General features: G+C 35.0%; 1 protein-coding gene across 9 annotated transcripts in view; it reads left to right on the forward strand.

Moving 5' to 3' along the window:
* The window catches only part of LOC117324415 (leucine-rich repeat-containing protein 9-like), a 56,439-nt gene that overhangs the window by 15,123 nt on the left and 14,087 nt on the right, over positions 1-27,229 (forward strand). For 7 of the 9 annotated variants that reach the window (XM_033880260.1, XM_033880259.1, XM_033880264.1 and 4 more), the window contains 17 exons: positions 8,006-8,137; positions 8,579-8,764; positions 10,536-10,659; positions 10,865-10,982; positions 11,859-11,919; positions 13,771-13,838; positions 14,180-14,298; positions 14,636-14,784; positions 16,723-16,909; positions 17,234-17,290; positions 17,570-17,701; positions 19,157-19,423; positions 19,905-20,015; positions 20,294-20,581; positions 22,062-22,184; positions 24,924-25,004; positions 26,248-26,423. In XM_033880260.1, the coding sequence (XP_033736151.1) occupies positions 8,006-8,137; positions 8,579-8,764; positions 10,536-10,659; positions 10,865-10,982; positions 11,859-11,919; positions 13,771-13,838; positions 14,180-14,298; positions 14,636-14,784; positions 16,723-16,909; positions 17,234-17,290; positions 17,570-17,701; positions 19,157-19,423; positions 19,905-20,015; positions 20,294-20,581; positions 22,062-22,184; positions 24,924-25,004; positions 26,248-26,423 (2,379 nt within the window). The remainder of the gene's footprint in view (positions 1-8,005; positions 8,138-8,578; positions 8,765-10,535; positions 10,660-10,864; positions 10,983-11,858; positions 11,920-13,770; positions 13,839-14,179; positions 14,299-14,635; positions 14,785-16,722; positions 16,910-17,233; positions 17,291-17,569; positions 17,702-19,156; positions 19,424-19,904; positions 20,016-20,293; positions 20,582-22,061; positions 22,185-24,923; positions 25,005-26,247; positions 26,424-27,229) is intronic. The other 2 variants (XM_033880266.1, XM_033880267.1) reach the window with 1 other exon arrangement.

The following is a 27,229-nucleotide window of genomic DNA, read 5'->3' on the forward strand; positions in this document are numbered from 1 at the left end:
TCCCTTGAGGGATTTTTATCAAACTTCACACAATGATAAAGGACTGTTACTGTAATATCTTGGACAAGTTGGAGTTTTTGACTTTTAATCAAGGTCACTGTCACTAGTTTTAGTGGGGGCAAGTAGGGGACATGTATTTCTGTTCCAATAACCAGTATTCTTCTTTTTTTTTTTTTTTTTTTTGCTGGATCTGAAGAACCTCCTACAAGCAACATTGATAATGCTTTCATTTATTTAGGTGCTATACGTAAAACAGCTACCTTAAGCGATCATCGCAAAATTTCACAAGAATAAATTCTATCGGAACTCTCAGGGGAATCAGAATGTTGCTTATTTCTATGATAAATCCCGATGAGTTCAGGATGGAACCAGAAATAATTCTTCCCAAAAAACACTGACAACACACTCTCCTTCCACGAAGTATTTGTTTGTGAATGATTTATATGATTCTCGCTTTTATATGTGTGAAAACATTTTTTAAAGATAATGTTAGATTATGGAAATACGCTTCAAATAGTTCTCAATGACCTGTTTTATCCCTGAGTATTCCAGACTATTTTTTGTACAGATTATTAAGCATGCTTCCTGGTTTGTGCGAGGGGAGGTAACTCATATACACTCTAGTTGATGTGACATTGGAAAGTCACCTCGAGCTCTTGGGTTGATAAAAAAGGCCCTCGCCTATCGAATACTGTGTTTCTATATGTTTTTTAATTTGATACTTAAAATGAAAGTAGAATACTTCTGATTGGTTCGTCATTTCCAAGAAATAGGCCTCACAAAATGGCCTTGCTGGTTGAGCCTGGTTGAAGTGATTATGAGAGGATACCAAACGTAAGCTAATTGTTTCCGCAACAGAGATTCCGATAGCAATAAACAGGTTGTATGTTTTAAATCAGTCGATAGTGAAATACTTTGTACAAAGTATATAACATGAACTTCAACAAAGTATAAACATGAACTTCAACAAAGTATATAACATGAACTTCAACAAAGTATAAACATGAACTTCAACAAAGTATAAACATGAACTTCAACAAAGTATATAACATGAACTTCAACAAAGTATATAACATGAACTTCAACAAAGTATAAACATGAACTTCAACAAAGTATATAACATGAACTTCAACAAAGTATATAACATGAACTTCAACAAAGTATATAACATGAACTTCAACAAAGTATTTAACATGAACTTCAACAAAGTATTTAACATGAACTTCAACAAAGTATATAACATGAACTTCAACAAAGTATTTAACATGAACTTCAACAAAGTATATAACATGAACTTCAACAAAGGATATAACATGAACTTCAACAAAGTATATAACATGAACTTCAACAAAGTATTTAACATGAACTTCAACAAAGTATATAACATGAACTTCAACAAAGTATATAACATGAACTTCAACAAAGTATATAACATGAACTTCAACAAAGTATTTAACATGAACTTCAACAAAGTATATAACATGAACTTCAACAAAGTATATAACATGAACTTCAACAAAGTATTTAACATGAACTTCAACAAAGTATTTAACATGAACTTCAACAAAGTATATAACATGAACTTCAACAAAGTATATAACATGAACTTCAACAAAGTATTTAACATGAACTTCAACAAAGTATATAACATGAACTTCAACAAAGTATATAACATGAACTTCAACAAAGTATATAACATGAACTTCAACAAAGTATATAACATGAACTTCAACAAAGTATTTAACATGAACTTCAACAAAGTATATAACATGAACTTCAACAAAGTATATAACATGAACTTCAACAAAGTATTTAACATGAACTTCAACAAAGTATATAACATGAACTTCAACAAAGTATTTAACATGAACTTCAACAAAGTATATAACATGAACTTAAACAAAGTATTTAACATGAACTTCAACAAAGTATATATATATATATAACATGAACTTCAACAAAGTATTTAACATGAACTTCAACAAAGTATTTAACATGAACTTCAACAAAGTATATAACATGAACTTCAACAATTAAGTCACCGGAACAGATAAGGTAGGCCCATACATCAGGAACAAATTAAATTTCTGAGACGAGTTTCCTCTAAGGAAAGTGGTCAAATATCTAATGATACAGATCAGATGGAGAGAAAAAAAGCAGTAAATTGAACTCAATTTAATAACTTTGGAACCAAAATAATGAGAGAGTAATTCACAGGAATCTTACATGTAGGGAATTGCGATATGGTTTATCAAGAAACATTATGAATATCACAGATAATTGATCTAAGAAATAAGCTTAATCATAGTATGCAAATTCAAGTGGGGTTTAAAAATGGAATTCTTTACCATTCATCACAACTTTAAGGCAACCACAGCCTTTTTAAAATAAATAAAATTCCTTAAAATGACATAGAATAATCATCAGTCAAACATTTAGGAATGCACTTGAAAAAACACCTGTCCAACAAAATTGTCTTCTTATTTCCTGCCATTTTATATTTATATAATATAATTGTTTTTCTCCTGTTTTTTAATCCCCCATGTACAACACCTATGAGTGGCCTTGGCACTTTGATTTTTTAGCTGATCATTAGCTCAACTGGTCCAAATGACCAAGGTGACCTTGTGCCATACTGTGGCGTCCTGTGTCCGTTCGTCAACAATCAACTTGTGAACATGATAACTTGAGTAAATATGAACCAAGTTTGATGAAACTTTATATGCTGTCAGATATCAGCAAGATCCTGGACAAGTTCGAAAATGGGAATTATTCGACTGTAACTTACAGAGTTATTACCCTTTGTAATAATATTGTTATTGGACCTTGTGAACTTGATAACTGCAGTAAATGTCAACCAAATTGATGAAACTCTGTATGTAGCCATATATTGACAAGATCTCTATCAATTTCGAAAAATGGGAATTATTCAACAGTAACTTAAAGGGACATCACGGTAAAAACGTTGTAATTTTCAATGAATGTACGTGTTTTGTTCCTTTCCAGTTATGTTTCTGTGCTGTCCCAATGTTCACAGTCGATCCTCATGTCCAGCTTGACCACTTGATTTAGTTGGGAATCCCCCTCTAAATTTAGCGCGGAAATTATTTTTAAATCATCACGTAACTGTTTTGAAATCGAGGCAACACAAACACACGATAGTTTACAAGGCGAATTGGATTAGTTGGACAACGATATTATACAGTGGTTTAAATGTTAAATAACACGTTCTGTATATATTCCGGCACATATATTTATGTGTTAATAAGTGTAAACACCGTACATATAGTATAGTGACAGTAGCGATGTACTGGTACAGACTGTATTTATATATTACCGAGTTTGTGTAAATATTACCGAGATTGTCATGACCTACTATCCAGCAATCAAGCAGAATACGAGCAGCGTCCATATTACTGCTGTTTTCATGTTTGAACTGTATTGTACTGCTTCCCCAGTTTAATTCTAGGATTGTGTTTGACCCATTTTCCAATTATTCTCTTCATTGCGGAAGCTGTTATCGTTTTCAACCGCAGTCGATTCACATTGGAAGCCATTTTTGTTTTCAGGTGTTTTAGTGTGTTGTGCGCATGCGTGTTATCGTATATGTCATAAAATTTGCATATTCAGACTATTGATCAACGAATTGTGATAACCTTTTTATAATTAATAATTGATGTTTTTTAAATACATATATCATCAAATTAGAATGGTTATTGTTCATAAGGATATTTTTTTTAAAGATATACCCAATAATATGAAAAAATACAAAATAAAAATTGGTTTACCGTGATGTCCCTTTAAGGAGTTATTATTCTTTGAGAGTTATTGTTCTTTGCAATAATATCATCAAATTTTTTTTTTTAGTTCACCTGGTTTTGAGGGTAAATCTTTTTAAACTACTACTTGTCTTGAACAACTAAATGGATTTTGATGAAATTTGGTCTGGAGAATAAATGAAGGATGTGACACTCTTGGGGTGGGAGAAAGGGGGTCCAATAGGGGAAATATAGCAAAGTGAAAATAGATTTAAACTACTTTTTCTTTTTCAAGAATGACAGGATTACTCCACCTGTAGTTTGAATCATTGTTGGGAGAGTCAGTTCAAAAGTAGGAAAATATTTGAAATATAACTTAAATTACAGTATTTTGCCATACTTACTGAAATATCCAGGTGAGCAACACAGGCCCTCTCGGCCTCTTGTTTATTTTCAAGATGCTATATATTAGTATGTCATAGAAGTATACAACCAGTTATAATAACTATATCAATCCTAGTACTCTGGTATAGTCCCTTATGTAGATAATCAATCCAAGTACTCTGGTATATATACCCTTATGTGGATAAGTAAAAAAAATTTTTTTAAACACATATGGATAGGATGGGGGAGGTAATTCAAACTTCCATATTTATCCTGCAATTAGCCCGGGGCTAGCTGGAATACAGAACAGTGAATAAACATTAGTGGACTTTATTTCTATGAAAAAATAGCCTCTGAAAATGAAGTGTAATGAACAAAATAGATAAAAGCAGTTCTTTGAAACAGACCTTTGAAGTATTTCCAGTAAGTTGAAGCATAGGATGGGTCTTACGGATTACTATTACCATCATGGTAGAATTCCTCACTACACATCTTAGACTGCTAGCTGATTCTTGGTGTGAGGATACCTGATATATTTCTTCACACAAAAGACCTTTAAATTTTAAACAGGCTTTGAATGTTCCTTTCTTGGGAAATAGATACACCATCATGTTTAAAATGAGAACAGTCACGTTTAATTCCTGTGTCCCACAGGGAGTTGAGTGTACAATGCAGTCAACTCACAGCTTCTATTTTTTGGCATTTAGGATCCAACAAACGAATCAATAATATTTCCACAAAATCTGCCAAACTATTTGTGTTAATTGGAAAATTGCCTAATATTAAAGCATTTTATGCATGTATTTGAAATTGATTTTGTATTGCCTTTTCTAAACTTAATTCTTTCATTCTTAATTTGCATCAGGACACAAGTTGGTGTTTGAAATAGTGAATTGCTGTAAACATGAGGCTAATTTTGAGGATTCATAACAGATGGCTAGACTCACAGTGTTATCGCTCACAATAGCGTAGTGGCATTGGTATAACAATATTAATAGTAAATTAAAATAAAAATGATGAGACATCAAAATTATTACAGCCACTAAAACAATTTGGGCTACATGGATACAAAATTAAATAATTAAATGTACATTATATCACGACTACTACAGTGGAATTTCAGTTCAAATTGAATTTATTTTAAAACATTTGATAAAGGACAAAGTGTAACATACATAAGTCTACTGGCCTCCCAGGTAATAGTGTTGTATTGTATCCGATACCCCTCCCAGGTAATAGTGTTGTATTGTATCCGATACCCCTCCCAGGTACTAGTGTTGTATTGTTTCCGATACCCCTCCCAGGTACTAGTGTTGTATTGTTTCCGATACCCCTCCCAGGTAATAGTGTTGTATTGTTTCCGATACCCCTCCCAGGTACTAGTGTTGTATTGTTTCCGATACCCCTCCCAGGTAATAGTGTTGTATTGTTTCCTATACCCCTCCCAGGTAATAGTGTTGTATTGTATCTGATACCCCTCCCAGGTAATAGTGTTGTATTGTTTCCGACACCCCTCTCAGGTAATAGTGTTGTATTGTTTCCTATACCCCTCCCAGGTAATAGTGTTGTATTGTATCCGATACCCCTCTCAGGTAATAGTGTTGTATTGTTTCCTATACCCCTCCCAGGTAATAGTGTTGTATTGTATCCGATACCCCTCTCAGGTAATAGTGTTGTATTGTTTCCGATACCCCTCCCAGGTAATAGTGTTGTATTGTTTCCGATACCCCTCCCAGGTAATAGTGTTGTATTGTTTCCGATACCCCTCCCAGGTAATAGTGTTGTATTGTTTCCGATACCCCTCCCAGGTACTAGTGTTGTATTGTTTCCGATACCCCTCCCAGGTACTAGTGTTGTATTGTTTCCGATACCCCTCTCAGGTAATAGTGTTGTATAGTATCCGATACCCCTCTCAGGTAATAGTGTTGTATTGTATCCGATACCCCTCCCAGGTAATAGTGTTGTATTGTTTCCGATACCCCTCCCAGGTAATAGTGTTGTATTGTTTCCGATACCCCTCCCAGGTAATAGTGTTGTATTGTTTCCGATACCCCTCCCAGGTAATAGTGTTGTATTGTATCCGATACCCCTCCCAGGTAATAGTGTTGTATTGTTTCCGATACCCCTCCCAGGTAATAGTGTTGTATTGTTTCCGATACCCCTCCCAGGTAATAGTGTTGTATTGTTTCCGATACCCCTCCCAGGTAATAGTGTTGTATTGTTTCCGATACCCCTCCCAGGTAATAGTGTTGTATTGTTTCCGATACCCCTCCCAGGTACTAGTGTTGTATTGTATCCGATACCCCTCCCAGGTAATAGTGTTGTATTGTTTCCGATACCCCTCTCAGCTAACAATGATGTATTTTACAATGGTATTTGTCTTAAGACAATACATGAACTCCCACCAGACATTTTCTGTGTGATCATCACATGTAGAAAAAAAACAACAAAAAAACAATGAAATAAAAGTGTATCATAAAATCCCTGCTGACTTTGTGCTTGGACAACAATTCAAAATGTGGTATTGACTATTTTGTTATATTAATATCAATTGACTATTTTGGAGTTGGGATTCTGCATTAAACTTGAAGTTGAACTTGAACAGTAAGCTGGTATAAGATTTATACTCTAGTGCTAACTTTACTTGATTATATCTCTATTTCACTCTTAATCAGATAATGCCACGTGCTGAAAATAGGCAACTTAATACCACAATTTGATGGTACAAACAGGTTAATAAAATCAGGCTTATTACAGGGGAAAGTCATTCATAGGTTTCCATTTCTACAACTTGTCACGACATGCTTTAGACTTAAGAACAAAATGATTATTTCGATCAGGTTTCAAAAATTTAAAACCTGATTTAAAACCATTATAGAATGTGTCTTCCTTTCCTACTTAATACGCAGTGTGAATGACAATGAGGCATTGCCATTGTACCTACTGACAATAATACAATTATGGCTATGGCCACTTGGTATTGGAACGTTACTATTGAATATGACAGAAATTAAGAATTGGTAAAGGATAACAATTTTATTTTGAGCATGCTACAGGATAGAGATGTTGAAATGTGGCACCAGTTTTTTTTTTTTTTCTTCTCTAAAATCTTGAGGATCCAGGTTTTAGTTTCTTTAAAGCCAGGAAGATATTTCTGATCATTCGACACAGACCAATTAAAAAATACTATAACACGAACTGTATTATAGAATAAAGATCTAGAATTTTAACAGATTAAATCTGTAAGAAACTACAAACCTACCATATAGTAGATTTAATATCAGTAGAATTGTTACTATGTACCACATAGACATCTACACACATGTATCATGTGTTACAGTAAGAATAGAAAGTAGGATTTTATAATTAACGAAAACACTTTACAGGTGAAGATTTAAGTCAGTTACAGGAGAGATATCATAGTTTATTTTTATAAAAGTTATGTGTTACAGTATAGAGAGTTACATGTGGGAAGATTTAATGTCAGTTACAAGAGAGATATCCTAGTTTATATACATGAGATATATGTGTTACAGGATAGAGAGGTTTATGTGGAATATGTTGTAAGTCAGTTACAGGAGAGATATCCTAGTTTATATACATACGTTATGTGTTACAGGATAGAGAGGTTTTATGTGGGAAGATTTATGTCAGTTACAGGAGAGATATCCTAGTTTATATACATACGTTATGTGTTACAGGATAGAGAGTTACATGTGGGAAGATTTATGTCAGTTACAGGAGAGATATCCTAGTTTATATACATACGTTATTTGTTACAGGATAGAGAGTTACATGTGGAATGTTGTAAGTCAGTTACAGGAGAGATATCCTAGTTTATATACATACGTTATGTGTTACAGGATAGAGAGTTACATGACAGAGGCGATGAGGCGGTTACAGCTGAGTTGTGATACACTAGTCAACAGGATGGTCCTGGAGCTGGAGTCTGGGGGCAATGTACGGTTTGAGGAAGGGACGACCTCAGATGTGTGGTGAGTGTTGCTGTATCATAAAGAAACTGTTCACAGAAATATTGACTCCTCTTCCTGCCACTCCTGATAATTACTTCCATGTTCACACCACTGTTCTCTATTTTATTGCCTACTGATGGATACCATGGTCGCACAGAAGGGTTTGCGCAATAGTTCCTACTGTACTCCATGAACCCATTGATTTCTTAGCCAAGACTAGTTGGATGAAATTATCTTACTTTTACCATCAGAATGGAAGAAATAGTACATTTGAAATATAGATCACCATTATATTTTAATACTTTTTGTTTGTTTTGTTTTAAAATGTATTGACCAATTAATTGTAAACTACCTGGTACCAATATTACACCTTACAAAATTATATAAAGCATAAAAAGATATAGTTGAAAAGACGAAGACTAATATTGATGATTCCAATATTCTGAATTGTTTTGTCTCCAGGTTTTCATCCTGCCATGACCTAGTGTTATCTCGTTTTTGTGCTACGGACTTCAAGGATCATGGGATATCTGGTGTCAAGATCCACAGGATCATCCGAGTACACAACCGAATGTTACGTACCCAGTTTGATGAGAAGCTTGTGTCCATTGTAGATGACGGCGATGGGGAGTTCTATCCCTGTAATAGGTAACAACTAGTTTCTACCACAGTTGACTGTATATTTTGCTCACTCACAGTTTTAATAAATATTCTCTGTCGTTATAATATTGTGTTGCTGTAAAACTGTATCTATAATTGATGTTTTTTCTACATATTTCATGTACTTATAATATGCAAAAGGATGAATAAAAATATTTTAAAAATGAAAAAAAAAAAAAATATATATATACAGTGGAACTTCGTTAACTCGAACTCGGATAACTCGAATACCCCGCTTAACTCGAGGTGCCTCGCCGGTCCCGGCCGAATTCTCTCTTTATCTTAGTAAAAAAAACTCGGAAAATTCGAATTCGGATAACTCGAAAAACTCGGATAATACGAAGTAAAAATTTGGTCCCAACAATAAAAATCCTACTTGAAATGTTCGGATAACTCGAAGTATAATTTTCGTCGATCGGTGGCAAACGCCGACATTTTTTAAGAGCTAAATTCCGTTTGTAATACTGAACATATCGGCACTACTAACCTACATGCTATTATTAGTGTTTCATAAATTCATAAAAGAAATTGTCGGTTGAATCTTATAACAACAAGTCTTGGTGATAAAAAGTACTTCTTTACTTAGTACTTACATCAGGTAATTTCCCAAGGCGGTCGCCGATATCAGTACACACGATAGTCAACAACTCATCTACCCGTTCGCTCAAGCGGAACTAATCTCTGACACACCGGTAGATCTACCCGGCTGATGTTTTTACAGGTGTAGAAATGACAGTGTCACCGGCGCCTATTAAATCTTTAAACTGCTGAAACAATAGCGTAATTACTGCCGAGGTGTTCAGAGTACAACTGTAACGGTCAGTGCTGTCTATTAAATCGGATAAAATGCCAACTCAGTCACAGTAACATTTTATACGCACATGCGCAGCCCAACTTCCGGTGCTAATACACATGGAAAAAGTAAGTAGGCCGATCAAACAGTATTTTATATATGTCCAATAAAAGGTAATGGTTCTGTTACGTTTTGTATGCAATCTGTGTTAAACTTTAAACGGTTATTTGTTTTAACAGTAATAACTTGTTATTTTGTCGAATTCCGTTTTATCGTTTACCTTTTGCAAACATGACTTGCACATCAGATCGTTATTGAAGTGACTAAGTGAAAGAAACTTTATCGTGACTGTATATCGGCAAAACTACACCAAATTACAAGTGACATAACGAAACATTACATATATATTTACATGTATTGACCAGTCTTCACACTAAACTGATGAGCGACAGAGCGAAGTTATAATGATTATATAATGTTGATAAATATTGACCAAACTTTTCACCAAAAACGATACCTCGCTTAATTCGAACACTCGGATAACTCGAAGTTTTTTCGTGGTCCCGTCGACTTCGAGTTAACGAAGTTCCACTGTATATATTATAATAGTAAAAGCATAAAATAACTTACTTATTCTTTCGTTATTTAGGGTTGTACATTACACAAACTTTATCAATCAAAACGCACAGCAAATCTGGATTTGTTGAACTCTTTTACTTTAATTCATACATCCTATGTATATAGTTCAATAAGTGTATATTGATGTCCATATTGTCTGAAACTTGTCATTTGGTGGCTGTATTCAGGTTAGATATCCTGAAAGTATTATATGGCTGTGATACACAAACAACACACTCCTGTTTCTGATATAAGTAAAGCATGTAGCATAATCTGGTATATTTCTTGTATTATTTGCTGATTTATATAAAGTAATGTTTGTTTTCATTGTGAATATTTTTGTGACAGAAACACATCGTATAAGAAGCAGTTAGAGTACTTGTTTTGGATGTGGGACCCATTACTTCTGGGTGGAGTACAGGAACCCATGAGGGTGTTAGAGGAGGGTTACATGGACTCCAACACATACAAGGTGAGTACAATTCATGTAATAGCTCTCAAGTTTGTGTATTGAAGTGGAAAAGTATGGTATAACTTCCAGCTTGTACCAGTATTCTTTGAAGTAGATAATTTGTGTTTGGTCGGCAGCTTTAAGATCGGCTTTTGGTACTGTTCACTGCAGACAGTTTTGATTTCAATAAATGATTTTTAGATCTAATGAATGTTGTACACTGCAGGACCTAGGTCGGGATGGAGCGGTGCCCCTCAGTAACAGTCTGAGTTTGGCTGACCGACACCGGATCAAACATCTCACAAAGAACTCCAACAAAGTTGATGCTTGTCCATTCAGATATGGTCAGTTTGTTTGGTGATATATAATCTAGATTTGAAAATGAAAGTTACTACAGTAGATGATAGAAAGTTACTACAGTAGATGATACACTATTTACAGTACATGATTATAACATTAGATTTTCACACATCAAACTTTCTGATAATGGTGGGCTATTCAAATCACAAGTCCATGGTCTATCATCCATCCGTAAACAGTCATTGTTATCAATATTTCTTAAAAAGTACTGGAGGAATATTTCTCAGTTTACAGGTTCCCCTCTGTCCCAAGTTTTGCCAATTCATTTTTGATTTTGACCAGAAGCTGACAGGCAGCCATCTTGGATTTTGATAATTGAAGCTTTTTATCGCCATTTTTTGAAAAGTACTAAAGGAATATTTCTCAAACTTCACATGTAGGTTGCCCTTGGTCGGTAGTTTTGCCCATTTAATTTTGAGTCTGATGGGAAAACAAAATGGCAAACAGGAGGCCATCTTAGATTTTTACAGATGAAGTTTGTTATTGCTTGAAAAGAACTGTAGGGATATTTTTTAAACTTCACATGTAGATTTCCTTAGGTCCCTGGTTGTGCCCATTCAATTTTCAATTTGACTGGGAAAACAAAATAGCGGATAGGCTGCCATCTTGGATTTTGACAGTCTAATATTATCATCCCTCTTTCTTAGAATGTTCTTCTGGAATTTTTCTTAGATTTCACATTATTAAGGTTTTTGTTGTAATCAGATTATTAAAAGGAAAAGAGAAAAGAAGGGAAGAGTAGAGCAAAGAATAATTCAATAATGAGCACCAAGATTCCTCTGGGATTTCTTGTTTAAAGAATAATAATTTTGTGACAACGTTGGTCTTGATAAATCTGATTTTCAATGTTTGAATTTCAGGTCAGCTGATTATTTCCAAGGTTTACTTGGGTAAAAGTGTAAAGGCCATGGATGATCGACAGTGAGTACAACTCAAGGAGAAATACATTTTTTTTGCATATTATTATATTACTTCCTGATAATATTGACACACACCAAACTTTAATTTAAAATGCATTGTAATATTGAACATGATATGATGTGGACTAAGACTTCTTAATTTCCTGTCATACCTAACCAATGATACATTCCACAAGGTGTTGGTGAAGTTGGGTTTCAGTAGAACAAGTTGTGATGATGTCAAGTTTCAATAAAGTCAGATGTTAATAGAGTTGGGTTTTAGTAATGTAAGGTATCCATAGAGTCAGGTGTCTGTAGGGTTGGGTGTCAGTAGAGTTGGGTGTCGGTAGAATAAGGTGTAAGTAGGGTCAGATGACAGTAGAGTTGGGTGTTAGTAGAGTTGGGTGTCAGTAGAGTTGGGTTTCAGTAGAGTAAGGTGTAAGTAGGGTCAGATGACAGTAGAGTTGGGTGTTGGTAGAGTTGGGTGTCAGTAGAGTTAGGTGTAAGTAGGCTCAGATGACAGTAGAGTTGGGTGTTGGTAGAGTTGGGTGTCAGTAGAGTTGGGTGTCAGTAGAGTTGGGTGTCGGTAGAGTTGGGTGTCAGTAGAGTTGGGTGTCAGTAGGGTCAGATGACAGTAGAGTTGGGTGTCGGTAGAGTTGGGTGTCAATAGAGTTGGGTGTTGGTAGAGTTGGGTGTCAGTAGGGTTGGGTGTCAGTAGAGTTGTGTGTCAGTAGAGTTGGGTGTCAGTAGAGTTGGGTGTCAATAGAGTTGGGTGTCGGTAGAGTTGGGTGTCGGTAGAGTTGGGTGTCAGTAGGGTCAGATGACCGTAGAGTTGGGTGTTGGTAGAGTTGGGTGTCAGTAGGGTCAGATGAGGGTAGAGTTTGGTGTCAGTAGAGTTGGGTGTCAGTAGAGTTGGGTGTCAATAGAGTTGGGTGTCAGTAGGGTCAGATGACAGTAGAGTTGGGTGTCAGTAGAGTTGGGTGTCAATAGAGTTAGGTGTCAATAGAGTTAGGTGTCAATAGAGTTGGGTGTCAGTAGAGTTGGTTTTCAGTAGAGTTGGGTGTCGGTAGAGTTGGGTGTCAGTAGGGTCAGATGACAGTAGAGTTGGGTGTCAGTAGAGTTGGTTGTCAGTAGAGTTGGTTGTGTCAGTAGAGTTGGGTGTCAGTAGAGTTGGTTGTGTCAGTAGAGTTAGGTGTCAATAGAGTTGGGTGTCAGTAGGGTCAGATGACAGTAGAGTTGGGTGTCAGTAGAGTTAGGTGTCAGTAGGGTCAGATGACAGTAGAGTTGGGTGTAAGTAGAGTTGGGTGTTAGTAGAGTTGGGTGTCAGTAGAGTTGGGTGTCAGTAGGGTCAGATGACAGAGTTGGGTGTAAGTAGAGTTGGGTGTCAGTAGAGTTGGTTTTCAGTAGGGTCAGATGACAGAGTTGGGTGTAAGTAGAGTTGGGTGTCAGTAGAGTTGGGTGTAAGTAGAGTTGGGTGTCAGTAGAGTTGGGTGTCAGTAGTTTGATGTCAGTAGAGTCAGGTTTTGCTAATATGACAACATCAATAAACCATAATTATCAATGAATTAGTCAATTTGAACTCAAACGAACTGAAAAGAAGCAAAATAATTGAACAGTTGTATAAAGTTCAAATTGTATTCTATTGAACAGTTGTATAAGTTCAAATTGTATTCTATTGAACAGTTGTATAAGGGTTAAATTGTATTCTATTTAACAGTTGTATAAGGTCAAATTGTATTCTGTTTAACAGTTGTATAAGGTTCAAATTGTATTCTATTGAACAGTTGTATAAAGTTCAAATTGTATTCTTTAAATGTTTTGTCAAACACTAAAGATATGCTGTTGATAATAAAAATCTTCTTTTAACCCCCAGGATAACAAGATTGTCATATCCAAAAATCGATGCTGTATTTAAACCTAGGAAAATGTGCCAAGGAATAGGTAAGTATTGATTAAAATAATAATGATATGCTTTTACCTCACAAGGGTTTCACTGGACCGTATTCAACTTTAAGGACTCGCAATTTTCAAACTTTAATTTTTCACAAGTCCACAGAAAAGCGATATGTTTCTGTATTCATTTTCGTAAATGATTTCCTGATTAGATATTGAAGGAAAGTTAAAAAAGTTAAATATGAATGATTGAAGAGGAATATATGATACCTTGCTGTCTGGCTATGAAAAGTTTACTTTTGAAAATACTGTACATACTGTTTAATGGGAGAAAAAAGGAATTAGACTGGAAACATACCCGAGAATACATTGATATGGTGCTGTTTCAGAATCTCACGGAGATGGGTCTAACTCCTGTGAATGCAGTTCTAGGCAGTGTGAATGGTATATATTTGACAATGATTTAGTGCTTCCAGAATACATAGTGGAATTTGAGTACATAACAAAGGTGAGTTCTATTTTAATTAATCTTCTGACTAATAAGTCTGTAATCTCGATAAATATTTATAATATGTATTAGGTAATTCTGTGTATATACATGTTTACTTTGTAAAGGCTTTGTACACTATAATGCGATAGTATTTTGATGATCTGTTTTTGTTTATTTGGGAATAAAATGAGCCAATATTTACTTTGACTTATCTATGTTACATATAGAGCATAATTATTGAAATTTTTATGGCCATGATTTACATGTACATTTAATCTCAAGGCTTAATTCAGTATTTTAACATTATAATTAATATGAGAGTTTTATTGATGAATCAAGTTTGTGTTGTACACAGTTCCGGCCCAGATCACCGTTCTCTTACTTCAATGACCTACTGTTAGACAATCGAGAATGTAAGCTGCCAGCTGTACCACACGGAGAGGAGGAGAAGCAGACAGATGAAGATGTCCTCAGTATGGAACCTGTGGCAAAGCAAAGACCAAGGTAGACACCATAGATTTTGTCATCTAGTAAATGACAGGTCTAAACTGCTGTCTTTTGTGTTATGTATTTATCCAGCACAAGAAGTCACTACATCCATTTCATTTTAAACTCAATGAAATATAAACAGTCAAGTTGCTTTCTCATTGTCCTGAAATAAGGTTAAACTCCTTTTAATATAAAGTCAACATTATTTGGCCCCTGAGATTTTTACCTGATACAGATGGTATGATCTAGATATTTGATTTTGTCATCTAGTTGATGACAGGACTTAACAAATATATTTACGTCATCTGACCCAAAAGGTCTGGATGACCTATAGTCATTGTGCTCCATCTGTCCTCATCTGCCGTCCGCCTTTAGACTTTTACTTTCAAAACGCTACTCTTCCTTAACCCCAAAGTGGATAACTATTAAATTTGGAGTGAAACATCATTGGGGGAGGGCAGTCATGGGGAACTTTGGTAAATTATTGCTTTAAAACCCTACTACTCCTTAACTCTGAGGTGGATTACATCCAAATTTGGTGTGAAACATCAATGGGGGAGGGCAATCATATTTTATATAAAGGGGGCTGATGTGACCCCTGGGGACAGAGGGGCGGGCCCCAAAAATGGAAACTTTGCTAAAATTTTGCCTTGAAACCCTTCCTCCTCCTTAACCCTTGGGTGGATTACATTTAAATATGGTTGTTTTAACATCATTGGGAAGGGAAGTCATATTATATATAAATGAGGCTGGTGTGACCCAAGGGGCCCGAGTGGAGAGGCAACAAAAGGGGAAATTTGGTGAATTATTGCTTTAAACCCTACTCCTCCTTAACCCTTGTGTAGATTACATCCAAATTTGGTGTGAAACATCAGTGAGGAAGGGCAATCATATTTTATATAAATGAGGCTGGTGTGGCCCCTAGGGACAGAGTGGTGGGGCACAAATAGGGGAACTTTGCAAAAATTATGCTTTAAAACTGAACTCCTTCTTATTCCTTGGGTGGATTACATCCAAATTTGTTGGGAAACATCATTAGGGGAGGGCAATCATAGTTTATATAAATGAAGCTGGAGTGACCCAAGGGGCCTGAGTGGCGGGACCCAGAAAGGGGAACTTTGCTGTAATTTTGCTTTAAAACCCTTCTCTTCCTAAACCTTTCAGTGGATAAGAACCTTTGGTGTGAAATTATATAAATGAGGCTTGTATGACCCCTGGGGACAAAGGACAGAGACCCCAAAAGGGGAACTTAGTCAATTTTTTGCTTTAAAATGCTACTCTTCCATAATACCTTAATTGATTACAACCATATTTTGTTTGAAAAATCTTAAGTGGACGGCAATCATAAGTTATATAAATGAGACAGGTCCGACCCCTGTGGAAAGAAGGACAGGGCCCCCAAAAGGAGCACTTAGATTAAATATTCTTAAAATGAAACATCATTGGGGAAGGGCAATCCTAATTGATGTAAATGAGTCTGGTCCGACCCATAGGGACAGAGGGGCATGGCCTAAAAATGGGAACTTGGCTTAAATTTTGCTTTAAGATACTACTTCTCCTTTAAGCCAAAATGGATAAAAACCAAATTTGTTCTGAAACATAACTGACTGCGAATAGACAATTTATGGTAATGATGCTGGATTGAGGGGTGTGTCCCTGCTGTAAATGTTTGTCAGATGACCATTTAGGCCCATGGGCCTCTTGTTTCTGTATGATGTCGATATTTTATTCTGTCGTCTAGTTAATGACCTGGCTGAACACATATATTTTCTGTATGATGTAGATCTTAGAATCTAAATAGCCATCTTAGTTGCATTTCAGCTGGCAGGTAAAGTTTCAACCCCTTCCTGTACCTGACATCATTTTGTATATATGCATTGAGGCTTTAAGCTGCTGTTACAAATTGAAGTTTCGTTTGTAAAACATCTCTATAATATTGGTGTTTGATTACAGGATGGTTGGTTTAACAGAAGAACTCCTACTGAAGACATCCAATACAGACTCCCTAGACAACATTACTGTCCTCAACCTACATGGTAATGGCCTAACAAAGCTACGATCCTTACAAGCTCTCAAGTCCCTTCGTAGACTAGTGGTCAGTTTCAATGACCTTACCAAGCTTGATGACTTGGCTTATACGGTAAGAGCGTTTATTGAAAAGTGGAAAATTTTCCAAAGTTATATTAAAGACAACTTTAATACATTTTTAAAAAAATTGATACTTCATAGGAATTTGAATGAGAGGGAAAAATCTGCTCAAAGTGAATACATCAAAAATATTTTTGAGAATTCCAAAGATAGATAAATTTGGTATGGCAGGTAACTGGTGTTAACAGTGTCAGGATATTGACCACAGGTTCAGTTCTTCTACATCAATTTATTTTGAATCAGTTATGAAGTCTATCCCATATTGTTGTTTTAATCAATGAAAATTCATTTTAACATATTTTTAATTGATTTTCAGGGTTTAGAATACTTGGATGCAAGCTTCAATAAAATTTCAACATTAGAGGGAATGAAGGTAAAGAAATATTGGTGTGATCTCATGATAAAAATTTCAACCTTCCTACAATTGTATTGCAAAAATGATATTATAGGTTTTCACAAATTGAATGGATCATAAACAATAGTCTACTTTCCATGCCCAATGACCATTATCAGAAGTAATGTTTGGTGGTTGATTTGCATTTAATAGTGATCAAAGCATCCATTATTAAACACGACTATAACATTACTGGGTACCAAACTTCTATTTTACTTATACCAGGCTCTCATTTTGGTGAATAATATTGTTTTACAGAATATGTACAAACTGAAGTTGATGGACTTGAGCTGGAATAAGCTTCTACATACGAGGGATGAGTTGTCCATTCTCAGGAAACACATCAGTAATCTTGTCACACTAGACCTTCGAAACAACAACTGGCAAAAGGTAGGTCACACATTATCTAGTTAAGTCAGTGTGTAAGTCAGCAAATAAACATCTATTATCCCTAAACATCTATTATCCCTAAACATCTATCCTTCCTAAACATCTAATATTCCTAAACATCTAATATTCCTAAACATCTATCATTCCTAAACATCTATCATTCCTAAACATCTATTATTCCTAAACATCTATTATTCCTAAACATCTATCATTCCTAAACATCTATCATTCCTAAACATCTATTATTCCTAAACATTCCTAAACATCTATTATTCCTAAACAGCTATCATTCCTAAACATCTATCATTCCTAAACAGCTATCATTCCTACATATCTATCATTCCTAAACAGCTATCATTCCTAAACATCTATCATTCCTAAACATCTATCATTCCTAAACATCTATTATTCCTAAACAGCTATCATTTCTAAACATTCCTAAACATCTATTATTCTATTATTCCTAAACATCTAATATTCCTAAACATCTATCATTCCTAAACATTCCTAAACATCTATCATTCCTAAACATTCCTAAACATCTATTATTCTATTATCCCTAAACATCTATCATTCCTAAACATCTATTATTCCTAAACATTCCTAAACATCTATCATTCCTAAACATCTATCATTCCTAAACATTCCTAAACATCTATTATTCTATTATTCCTAAACATCTAATATTCCTAAACATCTATCATTCCTAAACATTCCTAAACATCTATTATTCCTAAACATCTAGCATTCCTAAACATCTATCATTCCTAAACAGCTATCATTCCTAAATATTCCTAAACATCTATTATTCCTAAACAGCTATCATTCCTAAGCATCTATCATTCCTAAACATCTATTATCCCTAAACATCTATTATTCCTGAACATCTATCCTTCCTAAACATCTATCATTCCTAAACATATATCATTCCTAAACATCTATTATTCCTAAACATCTAGCATTCCTAAGCATCTATCATTCCTAAACATCTATCATTCCTAAACATCTAATATTCCTAAACATCTATTATTCCTAAACAGCTATCATTCCTAAGCATCTATTATTCCTAAACATCTTATCATTCCTAAACATCTATTATTCCTAAACATTCCTAAACATCTATTTTTCTATTATCCCGAAACATCTATCATTCCTAAGTATCTATCATTCCTAAACATCTATCATTCCTAAACATCTATCCTTCCTAAACATCTATTATTCCTAAACATCTAGCATTCCTAAATATCTATCATTCCTAAACATCTAGCATTCCTTAACATCTAGCATTCCTGTAAGATATACCTTGGTGTTTTGACCAGCTTGACTCTAACCTGCCTTTCATAGGATATACTAAACTGTTGATCAAAGGGCAAAACGTTATCAGTATTAAAATTTGTTTGTCTTTAAAATGACATTCACACATATCAGACGGCATCCTGTTGTTTTATTTTTCAGCCTGAAAATCTAAGGTTACGTGTGATTGGGCGCCTGAAATCCTTGACCTTACTGGATGGATCAGCTGTAACGGAGAGTGAGGCGACATCAGCTCTGAGGGTGGCAGCAGGGTCAAGGATTTCCCAGCTATCTCTCCTAACTCATGGCCGAACGGACGAATCAAAGCCACGCTCTCTTAATTTACAGGCTGTTGCTGAAATATTGGAGAAAATAAGCCGATTGAAACCTGAAAAGTTTGGGGAATCAGACAGTATGTGGTATAGCAAGGTAATTTATTCTATGTGGAACAAAGTTCAACGGAACATAATGTTGTGATATATTGTATAAACTTAAGAATGTTGTGATATATTGTATAAACTTAAGAGTGTCGTGATATATAGTATAAACTTAAGAATGTCATGATATATTGTATAAACCTAAGAATGTCATGATATATTGTATAAACTTAAATATTCTGAAACCATCACCAGCAATTAATCTAATACCTGAATAGATCAAAATGTTTTTCATGTATTCAACTCCAATTTCAAAACTTATTTTTAGTGTTTGATTTTACCCATTCCTATTTCACATTAAGGTGGCATATTATCTACTTAGACATAATCTAATCCTTCCATGTAGATCTTCTAAAAAATGTAAATAAATCTGAGGAATGTAACCTTGAATTTTTTCACAAATATCTAAGTATGACATTGAATTGTATAAAAAAACAATGATTTTAAATGACAGTCGATTTAACGTTTATCAGGTAACTACGCTGAACATGGACAATCAACATATCACTAAGTTGTCTGGCCTAGAGCGGATGGACAACCTCCGATATGCCTCCTTCAACAACAACGATATCACCAAGATTGAGGTCTGTTACATTTGATATTATCAGTTGTGTATAAATATCGTTATTACAAAAAAAAATCTAAATTTGGTCAAGATAGCTGAATTACTGTGCAGAAAAGTAAAATATATCAGAAAAAGTATCAATCTTGAAATTAAGCAGCACTTGTTGATAGTCAATCAGATATGGATACAAAACGATCCTGAAACAGGATGAAACATCTTTTAACTGGTATGGCTGTATACTTGATTTAATCAGTAAGTGTATATCACCCTGTACATTGACTGGTTTGTATTAATCAGGGCCTGGACCAGTGTACCAACTTAGAGGAGCTTTCCCTTGAGAACAACTGTGTGGCGCGACTGGAAGGTATCTCTAAACTTGTAAACCTACGAAGACTTAGTCTAGGTAACAACTACATTACGTCTGTGGAGAACGCTGGTCTGCAGTTCTTATTGTTGTTGGTGTACTTGTCTATGGAGAACAACAAATTGATCTCGCTGGCAGGGATGCAGAAGATGTCTAGTTTAGTGGAACTCTATGTGGGCAATAACCTCATCTACAGCGTGAGAGAGGTGTTTTACCTAAAGGTAGGTACCTCGTTAACAATAACCTCATCTACAGCGTGAGAGAGGTGTTTTACCTAAAGGTAGGTACCTCGTTAACAATAACCTCGTCTACAGCGTGAGAGAGGTGTTTTACCTAAAGATAGGTACCTCGTTAAGTTAACAATAACCTCATCTACAGCGTGAGAAAGGTGTTTTACCTAAAGGTAAGTACCTCGTTAAGTTAACAATAACCTCATCTACAGCGTGAGAGAGGTGTTTTACCTAAAGGTAAGTACCTCGTTAACAATAACCTCGTCTACAGCGTGAGAGAGGTGTTTTACCTAAAGGTAGGTACCTCGTTAAGTTAACAATAACCTCATCTACAGCGTGAGAGAGGTGTTTTACCTAAAGGTAGGTACCTCGTTAACAATAACCTCATCTACAGCGTGAGAGAGGTGTTTTACCTAAAGGTAGGTACCTCGTTAAGTTAACAATAACCTCATCTACAGCGTGAGAGAGGTGTTTTACCTAAAGGTAAGTACCTCGTTAACAATAACCTCATCTACAGCGTGACAGAGGTGTTTTACCTAAAGGTAGGTACCTCGTTAAGTTAACAATAACCTCATCTACAGCGTGAGAGAGGTGTTTTACCTAAAGGTAGATACCTCGTTAACAATAACCTCATCTACAGCATGACAGAGGTGTTTTACCTAAAGGTAGGTACATGCAGGGCCATGTTGTAAACTAGACATTGTCTAAATATGTTACCCTGGTTAAATAAAAGATATTATTATTATTATTATAGCGTGAGAGAGGTGTTTTACCTAAAGGTAAGTACCTCGTTAAGTTAACAATAACCTCATCTACAGCGTGAGAGAGGTGTTTTACCTAAAGGTAGATACCTCGTTAACAATAACCTCATCTACAGCGTGAGAGAGGTGTTTTACCTAAAGGTAGGTACCTCGTTAACAATAACCTCATCTACAGCGTGAGAGAGGTGTTTTACCTAAAGGTAGGTACCTTGTTAAGTTAACACCCTTAAATCATGAAAAAAAGCCAATGTTGAAAAAAGTATCTTGATAATAAGGCATTAAGCCTTACAAAGGCTGTGGTCACATGTCAGTCATGTGACTTGTGTGTTATCGATTGATATTTGAAATATTGTAAAATGGGATAAGTTTGCATTCAGATTTACTTTCACCATTGCACATTTGTAGAAAAAAACACGATTTGTTAAGGAGTAATTGGGCATGTACTCGACTTGCTACATTGTGTATCTGGTCTTGAAAATAACGTAATTAAATCCTTGCTGAAAATATAATCTAGAAATTAGAATCTAGCATGAATAGCCAAAGCACTCCGTTAAAAAAGATACTCAACATGCAGAAAGACTTCTACAAAGCCTTCCTCTTTGTAAATGTAGTCTTACAATGATTTCCCGTTTTAGTGTTGCAGAAGACATGCGTGTTGATTTCTGAAGAGTGTCTCCTTCTGTAACAATAATGATCTGTTCTTTTTTCAGGTGCTTTCCAATTTAGTTATCCTGGACTTGTTCGGTAACCCTGTAGCCACGGAGATAGACAATTACCGATTGTTTGTCATTTACCATCTGAAGAACCTGAAAGCGTTGGATGGTGTAGCCATTGTAAGTTTCTCTCTCACTGACCCTGTTACTCTCTTGTCCTGTGTTACCGATGAGCTGATGTGAAGTGTGCCTGACTGCAGCAGTCCTAATCACTTGTTATCCTCGCCAGTGTTTCATTTCTATAACTCCTCTGTTGTCTAATTTATATTGTGGTTCTCAATACTATCCTTCATGCTGGTTGGCTTGTAAGATTGATATGGCAGGTTGATGTGTGGTTCTGTTTATCTAATTAATGTTTTGGGACATAGGTTTTGTTGAAGTGAAATCTAATAGGATTTTATGCAGAAATGTTGCTTCTAGTGCATTGAACATAAACTTTTGGTGATTTAGATTTGTAGAGTAAGGTTTTCTGATTCTTTTGGAAAGTATATTCAAGTATTCAAATTAAAGACTTAGCTGTATATATAAATTCTAATTAAAATATTTTAGTTTACATTTTGTTAAGAAAATGAAAAATTCTAAATAATGAATATTGTACATGAATTTTTTTGACCTTTGCTTTAAAGCTTCAGTTTGCCTTGTAATACTGTCTCATTTCATCACAAAGGCTAGTCCTTGAGCTGATCTGTATAGTTGATAGCATTACATGCAGGAATGTGTTTGCCTAACTCATGTAGAGTTATTATGTTTTTGATGACATTACATTCTTTAATTAAAAGTACCTGCCTAACTCATGTAGAGTTAAAGATATTAGGTTCTTTAGGTATCTGCCTAACTCATGTAGAGTTAAAGATATTAGGTTCTTAAGGTACCTGCCTAACTCATGTAAAATTCAAGACATTACATTCTTTAATGGACCTGCTTAACCAGTCTTGAATAGATGATAATTAATATTGTGTATTTAGTTTACCTAACTCATGTAGAGAAAATGAAATTGTGTACTTAGACATACTTGCCTAACTTATTTAGTGATGATATGTACTTCAATGTACTGTCTAGATCATGAAGAGAGTTGGCCAGTCGGTGAGCCTTCTTGTCAAATTGCTTATTAAGTAGATTGTAGTATCATTTTATCAGTGTTTTAATAGGTCATTATAGTTTACTAACAATACATCCTATGTGATAAAAACTAGGCCTGACCCGCTTTCACACAGTAGATAGATTATATATCATTGCGTGGTATTGTGGACTTATTAGATAGATCATACATTATCATATAGCATTGTCCTTTGGTCATTGTTAGATCATACATTATCATATAGCATTGTCCTTTGGTCATTGTTAGATCATACATTATCATATAGCATTGTTCTTTGGTCATTGTAATGTTATTTCTGAATCTGAGATAGATACTACACAGCAAAATGTATTTTATTAGCTGACATCACCAGATGGTGGGTTATTTAAATCACCCTGCTTCCATGGTCCTTGGTCTGTCTGTCATCAGTCCGTCTGTCTGTAACAATCCTTGTTAATGCTATTTGTTGAATTTCATGTGTAAGTTTCCCTTGGTTCCTAGTTCTACCAATTCGATTTAGATCAGAAAATCAAAATGGCCAACAGGTGGCCATCTTGGATTTTGAGTATAGAAGTTTGTTATTGCTATTTCTTGAAAATTTATGGAAGGGTATTTCTCAAACTTCATATGTAGGTTCCCCTTAGTACCTTGTTGTGCCAATTCAATTTAGTTTAATTTTTTGATCAGAAAAAAAAATGACAGACACACGGCCATCTTTGATTTTGAGAATTGAAGTTTGTTATTGCTATTTCTTGAAAAGAACTGGAGAGATATTCCTCAAACTTCATATATAGGTTCCACTTCTTGTAATCAGATTAGTAAGAAAGAACAAAGAATGGAAAAGTAGAGAGAAGATCAATATGACATAGAACAAATAAAGATCATCCAATGGTGGGTGCTAAGATCCCTCTGGGATCTCTTGCAATGGGTCTCAAAATCCCTGAACAACTCCTAGAAGAACCAAAATTTCTGCAAGCAAATGTTGCCCTTGCTTTCAAACATTGTATTATAAGGAATGTCATGGTTTCTGTTATACACAACCTGCTTTTTGCACAGGCTTGACTCCATGTAATATATATCTACGAGTTGCTCCCATTCATTGTGAATTTTGTACTTAGATATTAATTTCCACTTATTATTGTGACATTTTGTGTTGCAGCCTTTGTCTCTGTTGTCCACTTAAGCATATCTATACACTCCATATGTTGTTGTACTCAAACTTAAACACAAGTTATTTATGATTTTGCATGCATTATTCTGCTTATAGTAAGATAAATGTCACCATATGCAGTATTCTGCTTAGTAAGATAAATGTCACCATGCAGTATCCTACTTAGTAAGATAAATGTCATCATGCAGTATTCTGCTTAGTAAGATAAATGTCACCATGCAGTATTCTGCTTAGTAAGATAAATGGCATCAAACTAGCTAGGTTAACAAATCAAATTTTTTTCTTGAGTTCTATGTATGTCCTGTCCATATTTTATATCACAGAACACTAAATAACACCAACTACAGGTAGATATGCACTTGTCAGGTACTCTTCACTTCTGATATCTGTTTTATTAATCAAAACTTAAAATACACTTCAGATTTTTTTATTAAGATTCAATGTTAGCAAGTGAAGTGATGGTTTCTTTCATATTTAATTGATGGGTTTTGCATAAAATTTACTTGGGAATGTTTGGCTTGTAGAGAATTCAATTTTTTTATCTATCTTTTTATTAATATTGTTATTTTTTTCCCATCATTTTTCTACAATACATGGTTAACAATTTCAGAAAGTGAAGCAATCAGCTCTTAAGTTGATGGACAGGCCATATTTCAGTGCTATGAAATTTGTGGGTGACAAAACTTTGTTGGTAAGAGTTGTGAAGTGGACCTTACCTTCGTACAGCCACTCAAGCTTTTGTCAATCACCAGTAATATTAATACTGCTTACTGTAAGTCGTGGATGTTACTAATTCATTGGAGGAAAACATGATTATATAAAGCTTATTTCTAGGGCAGTTTTACATATGAAACTATAATATCGTTGTTCTGATCAGATTGAGTTAATTTTACCTAGTTATAATGCATTCTGGTTGAAGTAGTTTTGGATGGTGAAGATATGTGATGTGATATATATTAATCACATTTATTAAAAAGGAACATATACAATTGTAGGATTTATGTTACGTTGCCGTGGTGTCTATATATGGTACTGGTGTTTTAAGGGATAATGGAAGACTTACAATCGTTTCTAGGAGAAGTTTCTTTGACTTAACTACAGGACTAATTTACCATACTACATTGGGCTAGTAATATGTGGTGCTTTAACTGCTTGTTGGTGAATAAATTATTATAAGGATAATTTATCATGTCGGATATATAAAAAGAGTTACATTTCATCTGCATGTTTCATTTGTACCTGTAATTTCATATGCTGGTTAGGGATTGTAGTTGTATGTGAAGATCACAAAGACATGTTCTGTTGAATATAAAATATGTTTTAAGTTGTAAAAGAAAAGGGGTAATTTTGTATTACAATTAATATTTGCATTGCAATAAAAGACACTTGGAAAGTTGATACTGTACAAGAATTACTTGTAGAATCTCTGTATTTGTGTGCTAATTATAACTCTTACACTTATGACATCGTGTCCCTGCAAACAAAATCCAAACCCAATAATTCACTATTTTAACCAAAAACTGCAATATCTGTTAAAGCACATACATGTATGTGTAACCATTAGGATTGCATGCCTGGAACCTTCATATTTGTGTGTGTTATGCATTCTGTTATGTTAACCATTTGTAACTCATATTGTTATTGTATTTATATGTATACAATGGTGCAGCATTGTAACTGGTATTTATCTCGGCTTGCTGTCAGTCACTTAAGTTTTAATTATTTTAAATTTTTTGTACATGGATGTGGCAGTCCGTCAGCTCTTATTAAGTATATGTATATCGACAACAATCTCCACAGCTCAGTAACTTTGTAGATACCAGATGTGATTTTAATTCCAGCCCAAAGTCCATAAATTCAATACTTCCATCATATGTATGTAAGTGTGTGAATTGTTCATGCAACTCAAAATATTTTCCTGTTGTTATATGTAGGAAGCCACAGAAGGGAGCATGGCCAAGGACACTTTCGGTGGTCGTCTCACTCCGGACTTTGTCGCAGAGAAGCTTAGCCACTCCAACTTTCAGGATGTACGGGAGCTTGACCTTCCAAACTGTTCCATTCGAATTGTTGACCTTGGAGCTGGAGATACCTTCATCAATTTGCGCAGGTAATTTCTACCAGTGTGTACCATTGGGCTGGGAAAACTTTCATCAAATTATACAAATTGAGTTTCCTACCAGTGTGTACCATTGGGCTGGGGAAACTTTCATCAAATTATACAAATTAAGTTTCCTACCAGTGTGTACCATTGGGCTGGGAAAACTTTCATCAAATTATACAAATTGAGTTTCCTACCAGTGTGTACCATTGGGCTGGGGAAACTTTCATCAAATTATACAAATTAAGTTTCCTACCAGTGTGTACCATTGGGCTGGGGAAACTTTCATCAAATTACACAAATTAAGTTTCCTACCAGTGTGTACCATTGGGCTGGGAAAACTTTCATCAAATTATACAAATTGAGTTTCCTACCAGTGTGTACCATTGGGCTGGGAAAACTTTCATCAAATTATACAAATTAAGTTTCCTACCAGTGTGTACCATTGGGCTGGGGAAACTTTCATCAAATTACACAAATTAAGTTTCCTACCAGTGGGTACCATTGGGCTGGGAAAACTTTCATCACATTATACAAATTAAGTTTCCTACCAGTGTGTACCATTGGGCTGGGGAAACTTTCCTCAAAATATACAAATTGAGTTTCCTACCAGTGTGTACCATTGGGCTGGGGAAACTTTCATCAAAATATACAAATCAAGTTACCTTCTATTTTTTTACCTTGGGGCTGGGGAAACTTTCATCAAATTGTGGAGATTAAGTCTCCTATCAGTTTGTATGCTGGGGCTGGGGAAACTTATATCAATTTGTACACTCAAGCCTCCTATCAGTCTGTATTGTGCCAAAGTAAAATGC

This window comes from Pecten maximus, chromosome 3, assembly GCF_902652985.1.
Source record: "Pecten maximus chromosome 3, xPecMax1.1, whole genome shotgun sequence".
Lineage (NCBI taxonomy): Eukaryota > Metazoa > Mollusca > Bivalvia > Pectinida > Pectinidae > Pecten > Pecten maximus.